This window comes from Megalobrama amblycephala, linkage group LG16 (assembly GCF_018812025.1).
Source record: "Megalobrama amblycephala isolate DHTTF-2021 linkage group LG16, ASM1881202v1, whole genome shotgun sequence".
Classification (NCBI taxonomy): Eukaryota; Metazoa; Chordata; class Actinopteri; order Cypriniformes; family Xenocyprididae; genus Megalobrama; species Megalobrama amblycephala.
The window spans coordinates 21,850,913-21,872,942 of NC_063059.1; the positions used below are offsets into that span (position 1 = coordinate 21,850,913).

The window sequence follows — 22,030 nt, forward strand, 5'->3', positions numbered from 1 at the left end:
CAGTTATTAAATAAAGTTTAACTCACTTGCATCTGGTCCATTGATGAAGCCATGAATCGTTTTACAACAGGCGTCCAATCAAAACAGACTTCTGGAAAAACTGAATTGACCAATGACATTTGAGGTTACACTGAAATAAGTAAAGTCCCGCCCCACGACTGACAAAAATCAAAAGTGTTCGCGCGAGCAAAATAGAAGATTGAGCGCGAGTGTGGGGAATGATGACGCGCGTGCTGCGAGTCTTGTCCGAGCACGCGAGGGCTTGATCTGCGCGCAGAAGAGATGTCATGCGCGCGCGCGGGTTTAAAATGAGCTCGCGGGCTCCCGTTTCCTCGCGTGCAGATCTGTTATCCTCTCGCGGAAGTGATTTACTGCGCGCGCAAGCATCAATTGTGCGCTCGGTCATTAATGGCATTAAAATGCCGCCATACAATTTGTCATCCAGTATTGGAGTCTGATATCCTTTCCCCTTTGGCTACGCAAGGAAAGCTGTGATAGTTGAGTGCAAAAAATATTTAATCTGACACTAAAATATTGCCATAGTATGTAAGCAACTACAAATCAAGAACAAAAATACAGTAAGCTCACCAAAGTGTTTTCAGGTTGTTTGGGTTTAATAAAACAAAGACTAATTTGCCCAGGAAAAGATATAAACACTGAATAAAAACATTTAGTCAGCATTCAAACACATCTATCCAAGCTGCAGAACTGAAGCACGACACTTCATTCACAGTGAGATGAATACTCAGTCTCCACCAGATCACCTGAGGAAAATATTGATACCAAGAAATTAGCTTAATGCCAACTGATACTTTTGAATCACATAATAAAAACAATGAAAAATAGCACATCAAATCTTACTTGTTTGGTAGTAATCATACACTTTAATCACAGCTGGCTTGAGATTCTTCACTGGAAGAATCTGTTTTAATTGTAACTGGTGATTGACTGCAATATTTTTTGGAACCTGCAGGAGGATAAACAGTGAATAAAAATGTAAATGAATCACTGCATCTTATCATATGAATGTTGCTGTTCTCCCACCTCTTTCAAATACACGATGACATGATCATCTTTAGAATCGACCCGTTCCACAAGTGATTCGCTTGAAGTGCTTTGAGGTTCAAGCTGTGGAAAAAGTGATTTATTTTAGAAATAAATGTATGATTTGTCACATGCCCAACAGGAGAGCTATTCTCTGTAAGCTATCATGCTGTTCATCAAGACGTGAGCAGGACAATATCAGCCATAGCTGCACCATCTTACAGTAGATTCACAGCGACAGTACAGTAAATCTAATAATGAATCACTTCACATAGTCAAACGCACCATTGATGTATCAGCTGTGAATCCTGACAAGAGTTTAATATCCACAATGACCATGTTAGTTCTTGCCTGTGGACCATCATATCTGGAAAAAAATTAATATCAACCATCAGAGTTCATGTTGACTGAATTAAAGCAATAACCAAAATCATGTCTTTATCATAACATAAAGTTATTGTTCTTACTTCACAGTGAAGTTTAACAATAGGTACTGTCCAGAGGTTTTCTTACAATCTTCCTCAATCTTAGCTTCAATGCTCAATGTTTTAGCTCCAGTAGGAGTGGGAATGTTGTAGAACTGAGCCATCTGAGAGAATAAACACAAACAAAAATAAATTAATAAACCGTTTCAAAGCAGAATAACCATAAAATGCCAAGAGAGAAAGTGAATGTGAGTAAATGAAGCTGAACACACTACAGACCTGCACAGACACACAGGTCGAGCCCTTCACTTCAATGCTGTATTTGGCTGGAACGTTCTGCAGCTGCTTCTCCTGGTACAGTAACTTGTTGTCCTGATTGACCTCAAAGTGGTGAGAGTCTCCTGCTGACTGTACAGTCACTGTGCTGGAGCCGTCAGAGCTGAACACTTTGGTGGCGTACAAAGACAGAGCCTGAAGAGCCACCACTGTGTCCTGGGAAATAAATGAGTTCAGTAATGTCACTTTTACTCATTCACACCAGCACATTCAACAATAGTGTGTTTTATTGGAGCAGTTTGAGTAACCTGTGTGGAGGAGAATCCTCCATAGGCATTCTGCTGCTTCACAAGCCAGCTGACAATCCTGTTAGCATAGCCCAGATCAGCTGAAGTGACTGAATCTGCAGTGAGAACAGCTAGCAGCACATATGAGCTGATCTCCACTGCCAGAGAATCAGAGTCATCAGCAGATGCAGACTGAGACCAGTGGAGAAGAGACCCTTAATGACAAAAGACACAAGAGTAACTCAATGAGCATGACAATAAACAATAGTACTGTCATAAATGATGACAGAAAGTCATCAGAAACAAACCTCTTACCGTCTGAAATAGCAACATCCTCCAGTTTCTTGAAAAGCTGCTGTCGAGTGTCCGTGTTTCTAGCCAGACTGAAAGTGTAGGTGAGCAGAGCAGTGGTGTAAATGTTTTTGACATCCTTAATGACGGACCTCAAGCATGACAAACCTTTACTGACGACAGGATCCTGTGACAAAAACAGAGAAGCAGATGCTGTGAGTGTCATTTTTCTATGAGTTTATATTGTGTTTCCTGTAGATGAACTTACAGTGACTGGAGTTTCCAGTTCAAGCAATGATGCAGTAATGTAGGCAGTCATGGTCACATTATCATTCACTCCACCCTGGAATATATGAGAAACAGAAATAAAGACAAATATTCAATTTATTCTCAGACCTGATGTCTACTGGTCACAGCAAACTTTAAGAAACAAAAGAAATACCTTCATTCTGTTGTGGAACAGTCTTCCCTGTTGGATAAAACAGCCGTCTGAATCCCGTCTGTTTATTAACCATTCCTTTGCACTCTGAATAATTTCTGGATCAATAAATATGTATTTCTGTGCTCTGCCAAAAGACCTCAGGACAAAAGCAGTCAACCTGGTGGTGTGGTAATATAGACAATGTCATTAGCTGTAGCAGTACTTTAACTCCAGTGTTAACTGAATAAAAAAGAATGCAGAAAACAGACTAAAATTTTCTAATATTATTGCAGAATCTGGCTAGGTTTATTTTTGTAAAGTAACTTTTAATATTTTCTTTGATAAAGTTTTACCAAGTATTCTCTTCTCCGTATCTAAATGTGCTGTATGCTCCACTGTTATGCCTGTAGTTCAGTTGTCTCTGGTATCCTGTTGAGTTTGACAATGATTAAGATGTTCATTTGAGTTGACCAAATGTGTCTGAATAACTACTAAACATCTCAGTATTTTTTTTTTTTTAAATTATTTTATGTCTCTCACCGCTCTTCAGGAAGCCGGTGGCTCTCTCTCGGATGGCTGAGGTGAGCTGCTCCGTGTTCTCCAGATACTGCAGAATGTAAATATTGGGAGAAAGAACAGCTATGTTTTGTTCTCCACAGCCGTACGGCATCCGTAATAATCCGTGAAGATTCCTCAGTGCCCGACCCAATATGTCTCCTATAAACCATGCACAAGTTAAAATATATTTTATAATCCAAACCCAATCTCCTAATTTCTGCTTGTATTTGTAAATGTTACCAATGACTGAAACAGTGGATCTGGCTGATCCCTCTATCACATCTTTAGGAAGAGTCAGAGCCACTTCCTCTGAGAGACTGTCTCCTATGAACCAGAGAGACAGAAACACACATCAGTGATCAGCTGAGTAACACTATGATGCTAAATATAGTCTGTGGACAAACCCTTTGGACACAGTAACCAGCTGTGAGTCTCTGTCTTTTCAGTTCCTTCAGCCTGCAGCATAAAACAATCACATCAACTCATCATACTGATATAAGCAGCATTAGGATCATGAATAAATTATGTCTGAAATCTGTTTGACGTGCGCTGACCTGTACGAGCAGACTTCGTGTGACCGTGTCAATGCGTCCTCTCTCTGGGACGCTCACAATCTCATTGTCACACACAGTCTGGGACGCCTCTGCCTCTGCACTGACTGTAATATTCAAGACTCCTACAACACAAGACATGTACGTGAAGATACAACAGACACAAACACTGAGAAACAATGATTCAGACTGGAAACCTCACCAAGAACAGAAGGAGTGAGGATCCATTTAAAGGTTTTTCTTCCATTAGCACATAGACAGGATGAATACTGATCATCAGAGGAGGCTTTGAGAGTGTAGTCTGAGGAAGGAGCTGGAGTCACTTTAACCTGTCAATCAACCACACATGATTAGTGGCATATTTGATATGATTTGATAAGACTGTGTAAGGACTCGTTCGACAGACGTTACCAAATGGCTTTATCAGCCAGAGGCATGATTGAACAAAGCTTCATTTGGTCCAAAAGATCCATTTCCTGACAGGAAACACCTAGCCTTAACAGAAGTGATGACGCGACTTCTTTTAACAAAGGACTATGTCTAAAGGACTTCTTAGCTCATCAGCAATAAACTAATCAGAACCTATCACGTGGGTCTGATCACATTAAATCTACTGATTCTCTCACAAAACCCTCTTGTATTATCGGACGGAACAGGAAAACACCAATCAACGGATTTAAAGACGAATCTGTCCTATCTATACCTCCTTTGTGTTGTTGAGCAATCCATTTTGACCCGGTCACTTGTGACTCTGGTCGCTGTTCAATGACTTTATGCTTACAGACTCAATCTCCAATCTCAAAAGGACAATTGTTGATATTTTAAAATATTAACTATATCTAGAGTAATACATGCCATGATGTAATTACTAACATGTCTATTCAATGTATTCAATATGTGGGTTTTCTTCAAATGCATTATTGTAATCATTGTTTTAATTAGGTCAGTCTAGTAATATGTGTGTAAGAAGTGTGTCATGTTTGAATTCTAAATACAGAGTTTATAATTCTCTGTAATTCTGTGTGAATGAAACATTGAAATTCAGTATCAGGAAGATATTAAGAAACGTTATAAAGTTGTTAATAAAACAGGAGAATGTTCCACAGATATCACGCGATGTGATCAATAGACAATAGACGAGGCGTGTCTAATCTCCGTAGCAACGTCTCATTGGAGGATGGCATCTGAAGGATGGAGCCAAATTGCTCCTTTAAAACTATGCTTTCCCAATAGCTAGTTGTCAGAAATCAGTCAGAAATCGGTCAGAAATCGGTCAAAAGGTCGGTCAGAAGTCGGACTGAAGCACAGTCGTTGAAGCCCAGTAGCCGAAGCACCGCTACTTTGACCACGGCGGAAAAGTCGCATGGGTCATTGAGAACTGATCCTTACCGGGGCTGATTTTCCATCTAACAGTCGCCGACTTCAACCTAGTGATGGCCGATTTCGAAACACTGCTTCATGAAGCTCCGAAGCTTCATGAATCTTTTTGTTTCGAATCAGTGATTCGGAGCGTGTATCAAACTGCCAAAGTCACGTGATTTTAGTAAACGAGGCTTCATTACGTCATCACTGTTTCGAAACAGTTCGAAATTTCAGTGGTTCACCGATAGAGGGCGATGATAAAGTGAGCCCATGAATCATGCAGATTTACTGAGAACTATTGAACAAGTGTCTAGGCTTTACCCTATGGTTTTACCTGATCTCCGATCAGTTTTATACAGTTGTAGATGTTTTAATTATACATTAGAATAATTAAAATGAATAATGGTAGTTATTAATCTCTTATTGGGCTGTTTAGCTTGAGCCATGGAACAGATAAACAAGCCTTTAAAATTGATAAAAGAACACATATTATACAGACACTCTATATTTAATCTTATTAGATGATTAGTTAATTCCATTTAATTGATTTTACTTTAAATAAAACTTTTGAAATACATTTGTTAAAGTGTATTTTTAATGCATGTTTGGCCTGAGTTTTGTTGCATTTGCACTGCTCTGACCACTAGGGGTCACCGTGGAGACGGGTGTCAGATTGTTTCGAAGCCTCGAATCATTACGGCACATTTGATTCAGCTGCTTCAGTGTTTCATGAAGCCTCGATCTGCCCATCACTACTTCAGCCACGAGCCGCGCAGCTGACCATTCAACAGCCGTCACATCCAGACTCCAAAACACTCCGTGAAATATCTGACCAAAGTCTCCAAAGAAGAAAACTGCTCAGAACAGCGCGTTTCACCAGCCGGCAACAACTTTAAAGCTTCCGCGCAACCCACGAAGGGCTTTCCCGAGAAGACGTCACCTGAAAGACAGCCAATCCAGAACGGGACTCCGCTGCACACGAGTCGCAGAACAACCCGATTACCTCAGCTGTCAGAGCAAACGCAGGTACAAGCAAACGTCTCTCTCTTGCTGGAAACTGGTGAAACTCCTTTAAACCTAAAGAATCAAGCCAAAGCTCTGCTTTTGTGATTTTCCTCAGGTTGCGATGTTTAGTTAGTATTTGGGACTTTCTTCATAACTCATATCAACTCCGTGAATGTGTGTGTGTGTGCGTATGAATGTGTGTGTGTGTTTAGCCTTAGTTTCCTGTAATCATTAGAAGTAGTCAATAAAGCTTGTTTTGATTTTCACATATACGAGTTTCTTGTGCTGTGTGTCAAATTACTGCCTTAAACTTAAAAGATCAAGTTACCTCTTGCTTATAATAATCATAATAAAATATTGTTACTGTTGGCCACAGAATAATATTTTATCCAGAATTGGTAGAATACTTTAACCTCAATTTTTCACTGGACGAATAATTGATGAAGTGTTAAATATTAATTCTGAATCATTTACAGTGAATCAATTACAGTTGATTCGATTCTTATTCCCTGTAACTTAATTCTTTATACTTAATTGAGCTAATAAATTACCTAAGGTCCTTACAACTGTGAAATCTCACCATGATGCACTTGGACAGATAGTTGAAGACAGTGGCCTTCAGCTCAAAGATCTCCCCACGGATGATGGAGTAAGGCAGAGAGAGCTCCAGGAAGAAGGGCTGGAAAACTGTCAGCTGAGCAGGAGGAGCCAGACCCAGACCTTCAGAGGACAGACAGAAGGCCTCCGTCTCCCAAGAGGTGATGGTGTCAGGAACCGTGACAGGAACCTGAGCTGATCCAGAGTCCCTGTGGAGGAATTACAACAATATGTATATTTGATTCTGACTCAGGCATTTTTTCTGTAATAAATAACAACATTCAGCACAGAGATGAAAAGAAAAAAACTGGATTCAGAATCTGCAAAGCAAGCAAGGTATTTTCTTTTTTTTTGTGTGTGAGGGGAGATGATTTATTAAAGATAAGTATATGTATATAAGATAATATAAGTATATAAGATAAATATGATGTTAAATGTATTGATTATGCTTCACATACCCCACTTCAGCAAGGTCCCAGATCCATGTTTCTGGAAAGACGGTCCGAATCGTCACTGCTGGAGAATCTGTGTCTTCTGCACCTGAATTAGCCCCTCCTAAAATCCTCATTCTCACTGGACCACCAGTACGATACCTCACTGAAAAAAAGTGATATTTTGTAGTTTTTAGTGATATATATGTGAACAGCACATCAAAATAAGCAATTCTATATATAAATATAAATGAACAGCAAATGGAAGGCAAATCATCATTTTAATACACATTATTTTATTTTCATATGCAGATTTATTTAGTGCTGTAAGAGATTTCTAGTTTCAATTTAGTTTTTATTTTAGTTTTTGTATTATATGTCTGCTGTCATGATCTGCTGTGTTCCCTGTGTCTCCACTTGCCCTGTCCAAATACCCACACTTGCAGACTTGGCCACTTGAGAGCAACAGGAAGTAAGTGTGCAAGACTGTCCCATGTCTTAAAAATGCCCAAGTGCAGTGCCCTTAATGCACTCTAAACCCACACTATCTTGAATACCGCTACAGAGGGGTATTCAAGGCTAAGCATAAACTCACATGCCCCAAAATCGCGAGATGTGAAGGAAAACATTTGACTGTAAGTTAAATTAATTATATATTACATAAAATTTGGTAGTAAAACATAAAGTGTTGCATATTTATGCAAAGATGAGTAGGCTATGTGTAATTTGTACATCATTTGCACTGATTGGACCACGCCCCCCTGGTTAGCTTGTTACCTCATTACCTTGTTAAGCTCATCAGCCTTGTTCACCCTGCCTATATAAGCCTGGTTCTCTCAGTCATTCCCAGTGAAGTATTGTTTAGTGTAATAGCTGCAAGTCTGAGCATTCTTCCTGTCATCTGTATCTTGTTTCTTGATCTCAGCCTGTTTTTGGGTTTCCCTGTTTTGCCTGTGTGTTTCTGCTTTGTTGTTTGTTTGGACTGCCTTTCTGTGCTTTTGACCTGTTGCCTGTACGTTGGATTATGATTGTGGATTTTCCTTCAATAAAACTGCATTTGGATCCTCGAGTCTCAGAGCAGTTACGTTACAGCTGCCAAAGTTAATGCATCACTTTCATTTTACAAAAGTTAAGTTTTTACCAATAATAACACTGATTCAAATTTAACTAATAACCCCTCAAAAAAACTTATTTTCGTACTACATCACTATAATTGTGGAATTGTATTGAACATTTTATTTTTTAAAATATGTTATAAGCACCTACATATTTAAACATTACAATAACAGTACATGTACCATGGTATCGGTGACGGTGATACGTCAAGCCTCTGTATGACAGACACAGAGGGACTCGCACAACTAAATTTGTTGCCATCTTCAATCCCACTCTCTGTCAAATGGAAAAGATAAACCACAAAAGTCATGAAAATTCAAATTACTTTTAATTGTCAGTATAATCAAGTGGGCTTTTTTATGCATTTACTTGTGCATGTGCAGTATATACTCTGCCAATCATTATCTACTGCACTGCCACACATATAATCCACCTGTTACCTTTAAGGATTCATAGGTGTTGTCTGTCGGCACAGCTCGACGGGATCTCACATGCAGACACTCCTGCTCATCTTCAGCACTATAAGGATAATCTGACCCCGATTTCACTGGCAGCAGGTTGAAGATCTGTGACATGTTCACACACTATCAGTATGATTTCTAAATAATTCAACACTAAATAATCCATGTATTTTGTAAAACTTTAAATCAATTTTGGTGTGAAAGAATGAAGATTAATGTTAAATCTCCTGAGATCGGGATGTCAGTTTAAACAGTGATGGATCATAGCAGTAATAACGAAAGTCTGTTATCACTTGATTCACACTGTAGATTCCCACTATGAAGACACATTAAATCAATACTAAATCTTAAAGCATCTACACACCTTGTCAGTATCCAGGCGTCCTCCTGACTTCAGGATCAGGACGCTCTGATCTACAGCACTGAGGCCGCACAGTGAACCAGGCTGAGCTGAGAGCTGGAGAGTGTTTTTCTCACCAGGAACTGCTTTAGCAGGAGAAAACTGCAGAGACACCTGTGACATACAGTCAATAGAGTTTATTTTAGAATTGAGTCAGTAATACAGTTTAAAGAGGCTCATTTCTAAAGCTAAAATACATACCTTGTTTTTGAAACACTTTTCAGTGTTGAAATTTTTGCTACTAGCAACAACATTTTCACTGGGCAGAACACAGTACACCAGAATCTGCACTACTGGAGCCAGATCTGCACTAATAGACAGTTTGAATGACATTGTGCCACTTGCTACTCCATTAGAAGATTTCACTTCAACCTTCTCATATCCATGATGAACGATCACTCCTCTGGACAAGACCTGAAACAGACAGATGACACTCTGATAACAAACTGACTAGTGCTGCCAATGAACACTGTTAAACAAAAACATCTCTGTAATAATGTATATACTGCACATGTTCTCACCATATAGACAATGTCCGTTTTGAAGTCTTCAATTGTCTTTCCAACAAAATAATACTTGATGGTGGCTGTAAACTCAGAGTCACACTTTAATGGTTGCTCAGTATTCTCTATAATCAATTCACTTAGTGTTGGATTGTATGGAGCGGCAGGCCGAAGGAGCTGAACTGGTTTTATATCCGCAGGGATGTAAGGCGTGTTGTGGCCATAATAACGGACCCCAGGATAGACACTTGCCTGGATAACAAAGAATCAAAAATAACTCATGCAATTGAACTCTTCAGGGAACACAAAAGAAAACTTAATGAATACAAACTCTCTTACAATCAGATTAATATCACTTTTAGGATGACTGGACGTATTAAAAGAGAAGCTGGCCAGTCCATCGCTGTCTGTAGTGAGATTTAGGAGCAGTTTTGGGGACCAAGTGGGACCCTCCATAAGATAAACCTCTTTGTTTTGAATCGGTGCGCCCTTGAAATTTGAGAGTTTGATCTGTTGAAAATATGATTTTAAAGAAATAAATTAAGAAATCATTCTGTACATATCAATGGTGTTAAACAGAGACAAACTGATTTTAGACTCACTTTTCCTTCTATAACTGATCCATGTTCATATGTTTTGGGCAGGTCAGTAAATATGACTTTACCAATTTCATAAGTGAGAGATACAGATTTAGATTTTGTCATGGTGATCTCTGTAAATAGTAAAAACACCAAAATAAATATTTATTCAAATAAAAGTAAAACATCAAAAATGAGAAATTCAAGAAATGTATGTAACGTGGATCAGATCAAATCCAACAGCTCACCTGTTCCTTCTTCTGTAACCATTGCCTCAACATCAAGAGAATTCTGAAGCCTGTCCTTTAGTGTGGCGTTCAGAAAGACTGATGCATCTAAGGTATGGACGGCACAGCCTGTCTTTTTTATCTAATTATAATGAATGAACACAAACATAGCATATTAACTAAAGAGTGGTTTAACTGGATAAATGGAGGAAAGATAATGTGACATTACTTGTACTGTGTTTCAACTCACACACCTCAATGGTTTCCTCTAAACACACTGGACTGGTGTGATGTCTTTGGTAGGACAAGTTTTTACGACACACTTTCACCCATGATTTACCAGGTACAGGCTGTCCGTAAGTGTATCTGTGAAAAAGGTACAAGCAAATGATCTACAGCCCAGGGTTCAATTCAGCAACTATATTAGGATGAGGGTTACAGTAATTAACTGACCCCAGAGTTAAAAAAAAGAACACAATTAACAATTGAATCCAAGTAACTAAATTGTGCCAAGAATGAAAGAGCACACTGCTCTCTTAATGCAGGAAATAAAATAAAGCACTCACTTTCCGCAAACCTCAATTATCAGTTCCTCTTCTTCAATGCTGACTTTATTTGGGCTTTTTACAGTAACTTCAAACTTAGGCAAAACTAGAAGCCAGAAATTAGAGTTATTAGTAGTCAAATAAGATATTAATATACAAACATATAATTTAAATTCTTCCCATGCAACACTGCAATCGTTTGTTGACTTACCATATTTTTTCACCTCAAAATGATGTGAGATCATCCTGTCACTAATAAAAGCCTTCAGTTTGTACATGCCTTGACGGGCCTCTGGGTTTAATTCATAAGAACGCTGCAAAATCCATCTTGTTGAAGAAACATTTGTCCATTGACCAATCCGGTTACCTTGACTGTCCTGTTTAAAACCAAAGACACAGTTCAGATATTTAGTTACAGTCAGCTACACATATCCTGACCATCAATGAAGAAATGTTTAATTAGTCTTCTGAAAATACAAAAATTCCAAACATATCAGAATTTCTTTAGTGTTAATAAGATTTAAAAGGTGTGTTTGTTGTGACTGTACAGAAGGTTTTGTGTTCTTACCTCAAGAATCACTGTACTATACTGTAAAAGAGCAAATAGTAATAGTAAATGATTAAAAGCCATGTTTATTTATTAAATGTGTATTTAACAATGCAAGGAAACACGAGCGATAAAGATGCAAGGTAAACACATCAGACCTGCTGATCAAGGGGTGCAAAGTTTGTATCCATGGTAACAACTCTGAAGTTCACTGTAAAATACAAATGTGTATTAAAAACTTCACTTTTGACGTCTTCAGCTCTTATGTAAGGGACAACACCAACAGTCAGTATTTCACTCCTGTAAATGACCGCACTGTGTGTGAACGTAACTGTATGAAGGATCAAATACAGAGTTGACGACTGTATTCTGTTGTCACAAGGTCAGGAGCATTGGAGAAAGTTGTGGGACCCACTGAATATTTTGCCAAGTTAGGGGCATTATCAGGGCACTGCAGGTGGTTTTAAGAATAAAATTATTATCATGAAAATAAGTGAAAGATGCCATGGGGAGGCTCCTATCCCCTGCACAGCAAAAACAGCAGTGTTAAATTAACTCTCCTGGGAGTATATGTGAGACCACACTCAAGAGTGTTAAAGTGTTAAAATAAGAGTGTTAAATGAACACTGAAGTGGTGTTAAAGTTAATGAGTTAATTAAGTGATTAACAGTGATGATTGACCATTATTGAAGATACCTGATGATAACAAGCAGAATCACCAAAGGAGAAAATCACTATTTTTAAGTTGCCATTGTAACCCACCCTATTAATTGAGGCTGTTCCAATGTATTTCCTATGTATTTTTTTTTCTTTCCTAATGCATAAAATGTTCAGACATATTTTTATTTTTTTTTTATTTTTTTTATAATTATTAATTTGTTTTCGTGACTGACGAAAATGAGTAAAAGAAACACGTCGATGGGTGCTGACGTCTCATGCGCGCCAGCTCGTTGAAGAGAGAGATGTGAGCCACATGTGCGGCTATTATTAATCTTGCCCATCTTCATCATTATTTTTCTAAATTGATGTCTGAACTGTTTTATTGCATTAGCGATTGGATGTTGCACCCCAAAGTTTGAGGAGATTGGACTGTCTCAACGTTCGGCGGTCGTGTTGGAGTCGCGCAGTGAGGGAGAGCCGCGCTGGATTTGCACTACAGAGTAATTGCGTCATCTGAGGACTCCGCTTGTTTTCTTCATCGTTTCTTCATCGTATCTTCATCGTTTCTTCCTGCAAAGACTGTAGGCATTTACACACACACACACACACACACACACACAGAGATTGAACTGAGATGCATTCACACAAACTGAACTGAGACATATCCACACAAATGGAACTGAGTCATTTATATTCCTCTTGGACTTAAGTATACACTCAAGTACACATACTGATTTTTTTTTTCTTTTCTTTGTTGTTGATGAACAATATACTTTGTATTCAATTGGTGATTTGTGAAGGGCAAAGAATGTTTTCATGTGATGTGTGCAGTGTGCAGTGTTTAAGTGCATACTGAAAACGAATCGAAAAAAAAAAGAATTAATTCAGAGAATACAGTTACAGTTCATTGAAGCTAATTAATGTGTTTCATTCATTTATAATTCATTTTACTATTAATTTTTTTTTATTCATTCTGTTAGTATTGTACATGACTTAAGTTATACAAGTGCAGACACACATATTTAAAACAAAGTTGTAATCATCATTTTGATTCAGTGCATGGTGTGAGACCCCGAACCCGGGACTCCAAATACTAGCATAAATAGGAATTAATTGTATTTGGTGAGCTCAGACCCAAGTAGATATTTTTCTTCCTTTTCTTTGATCTAGATTTTATAAACGGGTTACACCATCATGGAGATCGGTGTTTGCTTTAGTTGGGCTCTTGACCCTTGACTTTATAAAATAAAGTTTTATTTGGGCTGTTTTAACTGAGTTATAACATCCAGACAAACAAATGGAAAAGATGATCAGGTGTTGGTTATGTTTTTACATAATCATTATTTAACCTGAGTCACTAAACTCATTTAGAGCACAATCTTAAGCCCTATTCGGACGGGACTAGTTTCACAGGGGGATGTTAGAGAAATTTCTGTTTCACAGACGTACTTTGAAATTTTAATTCCGTCTGAATCTGCCATGTCTGTCTTTTTCTCACACGACCTCTGTAAAAATTCCAGAGCAAATTACCTACTGTTTTTTGTCAAACTCGGCGGTCCTCAGAGAAATCTAATCCCGTCCAAATGCGAATGTCTGTGATTTCCGAAAATGTTTTTTTCCAAAACGCTTTTTCTTGTGTGTTCTGGTCAATGTGAACTACCGTACAATCTCTCGCTATCGCGCCAGTATTCAAGTTTCTGGTTTTTGCGCACCGATAATGGATGTAGATGTGTTTGGTACACTGCGAAGAAATAAAAAAAATAAATCAACAAGAAGAGCCAAATCACGTAAACTGTTAAGACTGGCTACTGTAATATCAGTTTCAGGTAAGATTACTTTCATTTCTGCACTTAATTACATAACGTGTAAATTATATAAGTTAAAACTTTTTATTCCAGTGGGTTTATTATAAGAACCCAGTTCTATTAAATCATGATGATAAATGTATGTTTAGTTTTTTCACACTACAATTTTTATAAATTGTTTACAAAGCACTAAATGTGTTAGGACGTTTTACTTTATATTTCAAAGTGCATTCTGAACACGTGATCTTCTGAAATGCCCACATTTAAAACACAGACACTCCTACCTCGGTAATAAACACGGAGATGTTAGTCCCGTCCGAATCCATACATAAAATCACAGGCGTAGGTTGATAAGAATTGTTACTCAAACATCGTTTGGAAAACTAGTCCTGTCTGAATAGGGCTTTAGTTAGATTTACATTATTGATTACAGCAGCACTGTGATTCTACAGAAGATCACCTTTATCAATATAATCTGAAGGATTTCTCAAAAGTTGTTCTGATTTAAAAAAAAAATAAAAAATAAAAAAAGTTCTTGTAGGCACACACAGACATCAAGAATCAGCCTGTGAATCTCAACAACGGTGACAAGCAACATATTCTGATAAACAGATCAACTCTGAACATTAAAAAACAAGCTACTAAAAAGTCGCATAAACAGAACAAAATAAAATATGAGAATAAAAGAAATTACTAAGACAATTCAGCTCATAATTTATTCATGCAGCAATGCATGATGGGAGCCATGGATGAATTTTGATTGGTGGCACCCAGAATGCATTGCAACATGCTTTATTACTCTCACCACTGTTGAGATTCACAGACTGATTCTTGATGTCTGTGTGTGCCTAACCAACACCACCTGATTATCTTTTCCATTTGTTTGTCTAGATCAGTGTTTCTCAACCCTGGTCCTGAAGGACCCCCAACACTGCACATTTTGAAAGTCTCCTCTGTCTGACACACTAATTTCAGGTAGTGGAGTTTCTTCTAATGAGCTGATGAGTTGAATCAGGTGTGTTTAATTAGGGCGAAAGACAAAACCTGCAGTGTTGGGGGTCCTTCAGGACCAGGGTTGAGAAACACTGGTCTAGATGTTATAGCTCAGTTAAATCTGCCCAAACAAAATTTTATTTTAAAAAGTCAAGGGTCAAGAGCCCAACTAAAACAAACCCTGATCTTGATGATGGTAACTTAAAAATAGTGATTTTCTCCTTTGGTGATTCTGCTTGTTATCATCAGGTGTCTTCAATAATGGTCAATCATCACTGTTAATCACTTAATTAACTCATTAACTTTAACACCACTTCAGTGTTCATTTAACGCTCTTATTTTAACACTTTAACACTCTTGAGTATGGTCTCACATATACTCCCAGGAGAGTTAATTTAACACTGCAGTTTTTGCTGTGTGGGAAGGAGCCAGGAGTCCTTTGAAGATGTTACATCTAGTCTATGATAAAGGGTTGACCAGCGTATAGCAGACTGCCACAATTAAAAAGATGGGTAAGAAAATAAAGATATGATTGTTTGGAACAGATGTGGTGAACTTTTAAGTTGCTGAGTGTAGTGAACAGCACATTCCAGGGCCCAGTTTATGGCCGGGCCCCTCTCTGACCGTAACAGCGGACAAAATGTTTGCTACATTTTGATTGGATCTTGGTGGACTAACACAAAAAAACTGTCCAACGCCATCAGATAAAATTTTAAGGACAACATCCAGACACCTCTTAGAGGGCAAGAAGAAGACCTCTTGTACCAAGCCTGAGAAGGACAGGACTTCTCATTGGTCCACATGGAGTTTCTGCCCTACACCCATCTAGAGACTACTTACTAAGGTTGGCCACAGACCCGCCATAAAAATTCCTTGGGACCTTAGCAGCAGTGGGTGAAACAAAGAGAGATCACAAAGATCCATCCAAATTCATTCAAAACTATGTTTGAAAACCTTAGAACTGATGCAACTACACATCCATTTCATACTTATTCACAGAAATAAGTATTCTCATTGACAGCTATTTATAGTGCAACACCTGTCGCAAATTCAGCTGTTAATGTACAATTGAATGACAGTCCAATCTTTTTCCATCATGTTTAGTCTCTATTTGTTTATAATATTGCCAAAGGTATGGAAAGTGGAAAGTGAGAAATGCATTGGTAATCTTTAAAGACACTGTAAAGATTTCCAACTTTGTGCTTTATGCAAATGAGTTCCACAGGGGAAAGAAGGGTGGGCCACACTTTGTGTGTCCCCTCTGATGCCAGCAGCCAATCACAGCACTCGAATGGACAAGCACCAAAATGCAATCTCCTCCTCATCGGAAAGGGATAAAGGTACCCTTTCAACAGACACTCCTTGTTCTGAGTCTGCCCTTCAAAGGGGGAAGACATTAACAGATACATTGTTCTGAGTCCCGGCTTGCGAAGCTGAGACACAACAGATACATCGTTCTGAGTCTGTCCTGCACAGGGATAGACATTAACAGATACACCGTTCTGAGCCTCTGGTCCATCCAGAGAGACAACGACAGATCCCATGATCTGAGTCTACAGCTTGTGAGGCAGCAACAGAGACGACCACGCTCTAAGCCTCCCGCTTGTGAGGAAAGAGACATCAACAAACACTACGTTCAGAGTTTCCGTCCAGCGAGACAGTAACGACATCTGCAACAAGGTTAAGCTCAGGAGAGCAAACCTTCACTCCAAGGTACCTTCGTCTGCATGTTCCAGATTGTTAAGGACCTTCTGCACCTACGCCAGGGACTCATCTGTGTGTTCAAGATTTTAGGACCCTTTGGTGCTCCAGGAGATCAGCATCCCACAGAGCTTCATGTTCAAGACTGTTGAAACAGATTCTGGCTCCTCTCCACACTGCATTGTCACCCCGCACAACCAGTGGAAGACGTCACTGTCATCGGATTCAACCACGTGGAACATAAATATCACTTAACCAAACCTCTTTCCAGAGACCTTGGCATTGTTGTATATTATCAGTATATAATTTCCTAATTCCCATTAGATGTAATATAGCTGATGTTAGTTAATAACAAATAATCTTTCGTTTATTTGTTTGGTGCATAATAAGGTTCTCCACCTTATTATTTTCAGAGAAACAGTTTATCTTTCCATAAGATAACGTAACTCTTCCATAGCCACACCCAACTTAATCACTTGTATGTATCTTATGCACTTTATTCCTTTATCATTCATGGTATTCATTTAGTAGTTGTGTTAGTTATTTTTGTTTATCTTTTTGTTAATAAAATGTATTTTATAACACTTGTGTCTTCCTTGTGCTGATAATACAGAAGAGGCTCTACAAGTTAGCAATATCACCAATCTTTCAGATAAATCAGCTGACCACTTTACATTAATTCTAAATGAATGAAAGCCCCTGTTGGGAGTGTTCTCATACTGCCAAGGTAAAAGACCTTGACTGGTGCCCTGAACTAGGAAAAGGGGGGGAAGTGGTCATCTGATGTACTCATAATCACACCTTAAGAGACGTGTGATCCCAAAAATCACAATGTCAGCGGTGACGTGAGTACCAATCCCTATTTTACTTCACCTCCTTGGATGGAAAAAGTAAAAATCACTACATGAGTATTGCAAAATAACAGATAAAAAAGGTATAAAAATGGCTCTCTGGCCAGAGACACATTCAGATGTCCTACAGGCGTCTCGGCTTTGTTGCTTTGTTCAATAAAGTCTAATTTTGACTTGTGGAACTGTTCCTCTTGAACTTCATTTGCAAGGAAGAGATTACTTTTCTTCACAATACTGTCCAGGAACTGAGTTAGACACCCCTGATCTGTAGTATCTCTAGATTTCATATAAAATAAAGTCATACGGATACTGATATCATGAGATTTACTTCATCAGTTATTTGTAATTATATATAGCTCAAACACACACTAGATAACCATTCTTGAGTTTCCAAAGCTATCTTTTCTTCTGCTCCTCTTTTCCATTTATAAGTTTGTAAATCCATTGAATTGTTTACTTCATACCCTTTTACCGTCAGCTCATTGCATGATCATAATGTGCTTTACTTGATGTATATGTGTTATATCAGCTGTGATCAGGGTTTAGATGTCAGTGACACCAGCATTATTTACTGAGGTTTAGCCTTTGAAACATTCACAGCTCACCTGTCTGTCCTGGAAGATAGATGGGTTTATCAGTCTGGATAAAGGTCAGAGGATGGTAAGGCTTGAACATGACTTTTCTCTCTTCAGTCATCTTGAAAGTCTCTCCCTGAAGTTCGACCTTCATTTTCTGCACTGATTCTGCTTCGACCAGAGGAGCCTGATGAGAAATAATATGTACTCACAACCTGCCTTCACAAATACTAGATGCATTATGGCGAAACTAACATAATTGATTGTGTAGTCATTATCTTGTGCACATTTTGATGGCAGACCTTGAAGTTAAAGCAGCGATGAAACTCTTCCTCAGCTTTCTCCTGCAGCAGTAAAGTGCTCTGGTCACCATGAACCAGATGAATGTTCATGACAAGGCTTTCATTGGGATTGAGAAAACTTGCACAGAGTTTGGCCTCAGAGCCCGACTCGATCACTGCAGGAAATGTCACCATGAAAGATCTGTCCAGAGACAATGATCATACAATATTGCCAGAGTAGTTAGATAAAACAAGAAACATAAAAAAAAAAAAAAAATTAAACTGGGAGTGAAAATCAATACTGTTAATTTGCTTTTGATCAATTATAAACCTTGAGAAGTGAGAATACAAGAGCAACTTGATTTATAGCTTTTTATGTTTATTCAGAACAATATTGCCCTTAAAAATATTATACATGCCTTAAGTTGTCATTCAAACAGCAAATGTCTACTGTGCGACACAGATCAGTTAAATACAGGAGAAATAATCAAGACTTACACAATGACTAATGGTATACTAATAATTTATCACATTTGGAAAGCAAAACTCTGCCTTCCTCAGCAGAAATTGTTAAAAACTTACGGCCTTGATGTTTGTCCATTAACACAGATCAGAAGGAAAGAGAGCAGAAGGAGATCTTTCCAACAGCAGCTGAAATTCAGAGCCATGATGAGGAGCGATCATCCAGGTCATGAGATGAACTGGACCGTCTCTTTTAAAGGGACTCTCATGCTAAAGGAGGTCCTTCAAAACATTTGTATTGATCCTGTGATTAATGATTCAACCGTGTGGGCAATACAGTTCAAAAACCTGTGCTAATATGCAGTTTGTTGGTTTGTCCAAAAATTCATTTGTGATGAGTTCAAGTGGGCTCAGTTCAAGTAAAGACATACAAAAGCTTTACTCTTGCACACATTAGAATAAACATTCAGTTCATTATGAATGTTCCTGACCACATAATTCAGGGTTGAACTTAAAGGTTGCATGTTGGAATATTCAAGCATTTAAATATTCTAAATAGTAATTTTATTTGCAATCAAATGAGAAGTTATGTTCAATTCTTTGTAGTCAATAACATGCAAGAAAATAGCTGAGATCTTTAAAGTACACATAATGAGATCTTCTGAAAACAAACTCCTACTCTTATCCTCATCTACAGAGAAATGGTCAGCTACTGACCTTTAACTGTATAGACAAATAGTGGGCCAAGACAACTGATAATTAACATCCAGTGCATTTGTAATTTCTCTGCCTACTGCCTGCACAATATGGCTAAACATGGCTATTGAATGTCACCTAAAATCTGTTGTGTAAAATTAAAGGTGCCCTAGAATTGAAAATTGAATTTACCTCAGCATAGTTAAATAACTAGAGTTCTGTACATGGAAATACAGTCTCAAACACCATTGTTTCCTCCTTCTTATGTAAAATTGATTTGTGCAAAAGACCTCTGAAGAACAGGCGAATCTCAACATAACACAGACTGTGACACAACAGTCGGGATCATTAATATGTACGCCCCCAACTTTTGCATATGCCAGCCCATCTTTTGCATAAGCCAGTATTAACGTCTGGAGCTACACAGCTGAGTCATCAGATGTTATGCAGGTAAGCAAGCAAGGACAACAGCAAAAAATGGCAGATGGAGCAATAATAACTGACATGATCCATGATATCATATTTTTAGTGATATTTGTAAACTGTCTTTCTAAATGTTTCGTTAGCATGTTGCTAATGTAAAATGTGTTAAATGTGGTTAAAGTTACCATCGTTTCTTACTGTATTCACGGAGATCAGAGTCATGTCATTATTTTCCTTTTTTAAAACACTTGCAGTCTGTATAATTCATAAACACAACTTCATTCTTTATAAATCTCTCCAACAGTGTGCAATGTTAGCTTTAGCCCCGTTAACCACAGAGCATAGCCTCAAACTCATTCAGAATCAAATGTAAACATCCAAATAAATACCATATTTATGTGATTAGACATGCTGCATGACGAACACTTTGTAAAGATCAATTTTGAGGGTTATATTAGCTGTGTGAACTTTGTTTATGCAATGTATTATAGAGTCGCGAGCTTGGGGGCAGGGAGCGCGAGCATTTAAAGGGGAAGCACGCTGAATCGGTGCATATTTAATGATGCCCCAAAATAGGCAGTTAAAAAAATGAATAAAAAAAAATCTATGGGGTATTTTGAGCTGAAACTTCACAGACACATTCAGGGGACACCTTAGACTTATATTACATCTTGTGAAAAAGCATTCTAGGGCACCTTTAAATATGCTGCTTCCTGAGATTATATGCTATAATTACTTCATGTGTAAACAGATGTTCAGTGCAAAGCTATATATGTATTTATATTTCAAGCCTTAAATATTGCTGAACATTAATTATTATAGCATCATTTGTTATGTCATTATCTTTCATTTCCTGAATATTATCTTTATCTCTGGAAAAAAAAAAAAAAAAAAAAATAGTCTGGCTTCCATACTCATTGCACTCATCTTTCTGAGCAATCATTCCTGTATTGGTTTAGTGATTTTGAACCTTGTTCTGTTTATCTCCACTGTGAATCTTAGATTAGTATTTTGGATCTCTCTTCTGGTTTTGATCGTGTTTTTGGTGTATTCTGGCATTAAAGAATGCTTTAAATCAGGGATTTTTAATCTTTTCAGACACATAGACCTCTCACCCACACATACTCTCAAGCAACTAACAAAAATATGTTCTTAGAATCTTTTGCCAACATTCTGTTATGAAAACGTTATTTCTGAATGTTTTTTAAATGTTGAAAACGTCCATTCTATCATTTTGGAAATGTTAAGCGTTATTTTTGAATGTTTTCTGAACGTTCGGAACACCCTGAACGGATGGCCAGTCCATCACCGGGCTCACAGACAGACACTTGAGTATCGCTAACTTACCTCTGCTGAATGTCTTTGAACTGTGTTGGAAACTGGAGTACCTGGAGGAAACCCTGCTAACTCCTGGCTCAGCAGGGACTCAGGACCGGGGACCTTCTGGCTGTGAGGTGATAGTGCTGCTACATATTGAGTGTGTGCTCCAATTAATTTCTTACAGCCACATGTATGGATTTCAAAGTAACTCAATTTTTAAGTACCAAAAGTGTGTCACGACACATGTTTACAGAGTGTTTACATTTTTCCGGTTATAGCAGTTCTGTCTACCTCTAATGTGATCCATGAATAAGAGGGGAGTGCCTCTCAACTACGCTCGTTTAGTGGTGTATAAAAGTGTCCAGTGTTGTTATGTGCTTGAGTCTCTGCCTCAGGTAGCGAGTCACCTACCTACTTTTCTGCGGTGCGGTCTGTTTGTGGGTTCATCATACAGGGTTTAATGGGTTTATTTTTTGTTAAAGGGTGGACTGAGGAGCTTTGTGGGATGCCATCATCTGTTTTTACAGTTTAACAGTTTATGTGCCATGTGAGTTACAGGTTTTGATTTTGAGCATATAACCGTATGATCGTTAGCGGCCTGGCTGGTTAACTTTGTTTTTGTTAATCTTTTTGCATTG

General features: G+C 38.2%; 1 protein-coding gene across 1 annotated transcript; it reads right to left on the bottom strand.

Annotated features, from left to right (window-relative positions):
* Nucleotides 1-593: 593 nt before the first annotated feature.
* On the bottom strand, nt 594-21,520 carry LOC125249331 (alpha-2-macroglobulin-like). The gene is made up of 35 exons (XM_048161602.1): nt 21,420-21,520; nt 19,074-19,235; nt 18,513-18,693; nt 18,241-18,397; nt 11,784-11,836; nt 11,647-11,667; nt 11,290-11,455; nt 11,100-11,184; nt 10,788-10,899; nt 10,555-10,675; nt 10,331-10,440; nt 10,068-10,238; nt 9,747-9,980; nt 9,427-9,639; nt 9,190-9,339; nt 8,805-8,930; nt 8,547-8,640; nt 7,276-7,414; nt 6,801-7,026; nt 4,056-4,182; nt 3,857-3,978; nt 3,707-3,758; nt 3,543-3,626; nt 3,285-3,461; nt 3,098-3,173; nt 2,766-2,922; nt 2,592-2,666; nt 2,348-2,510; nt 2,054-2,247; nt 1,749-1,961; nt 1,512-1,633; nt 1,330-1,411; nt 1,045-1,128; nt 862-967; nt 594-764 (listed from the first exon to the last, which is right to left on the bottom strand). The coding sequence occupies exons 2-35, from the start codon at nt 19,157-19,159 to the stop codon at nt 724-726; spliced, it is 4,320 nt and encodes a 1,439-aa protein (XP_048017559.1). The 5' UTR covers nt 19,160-19,235; nt 21,420-21,520; the 3' UTR covers nt 594-723.
* Nucleotides 21,521-22,030: the final 510 nt, after the last annotated feature.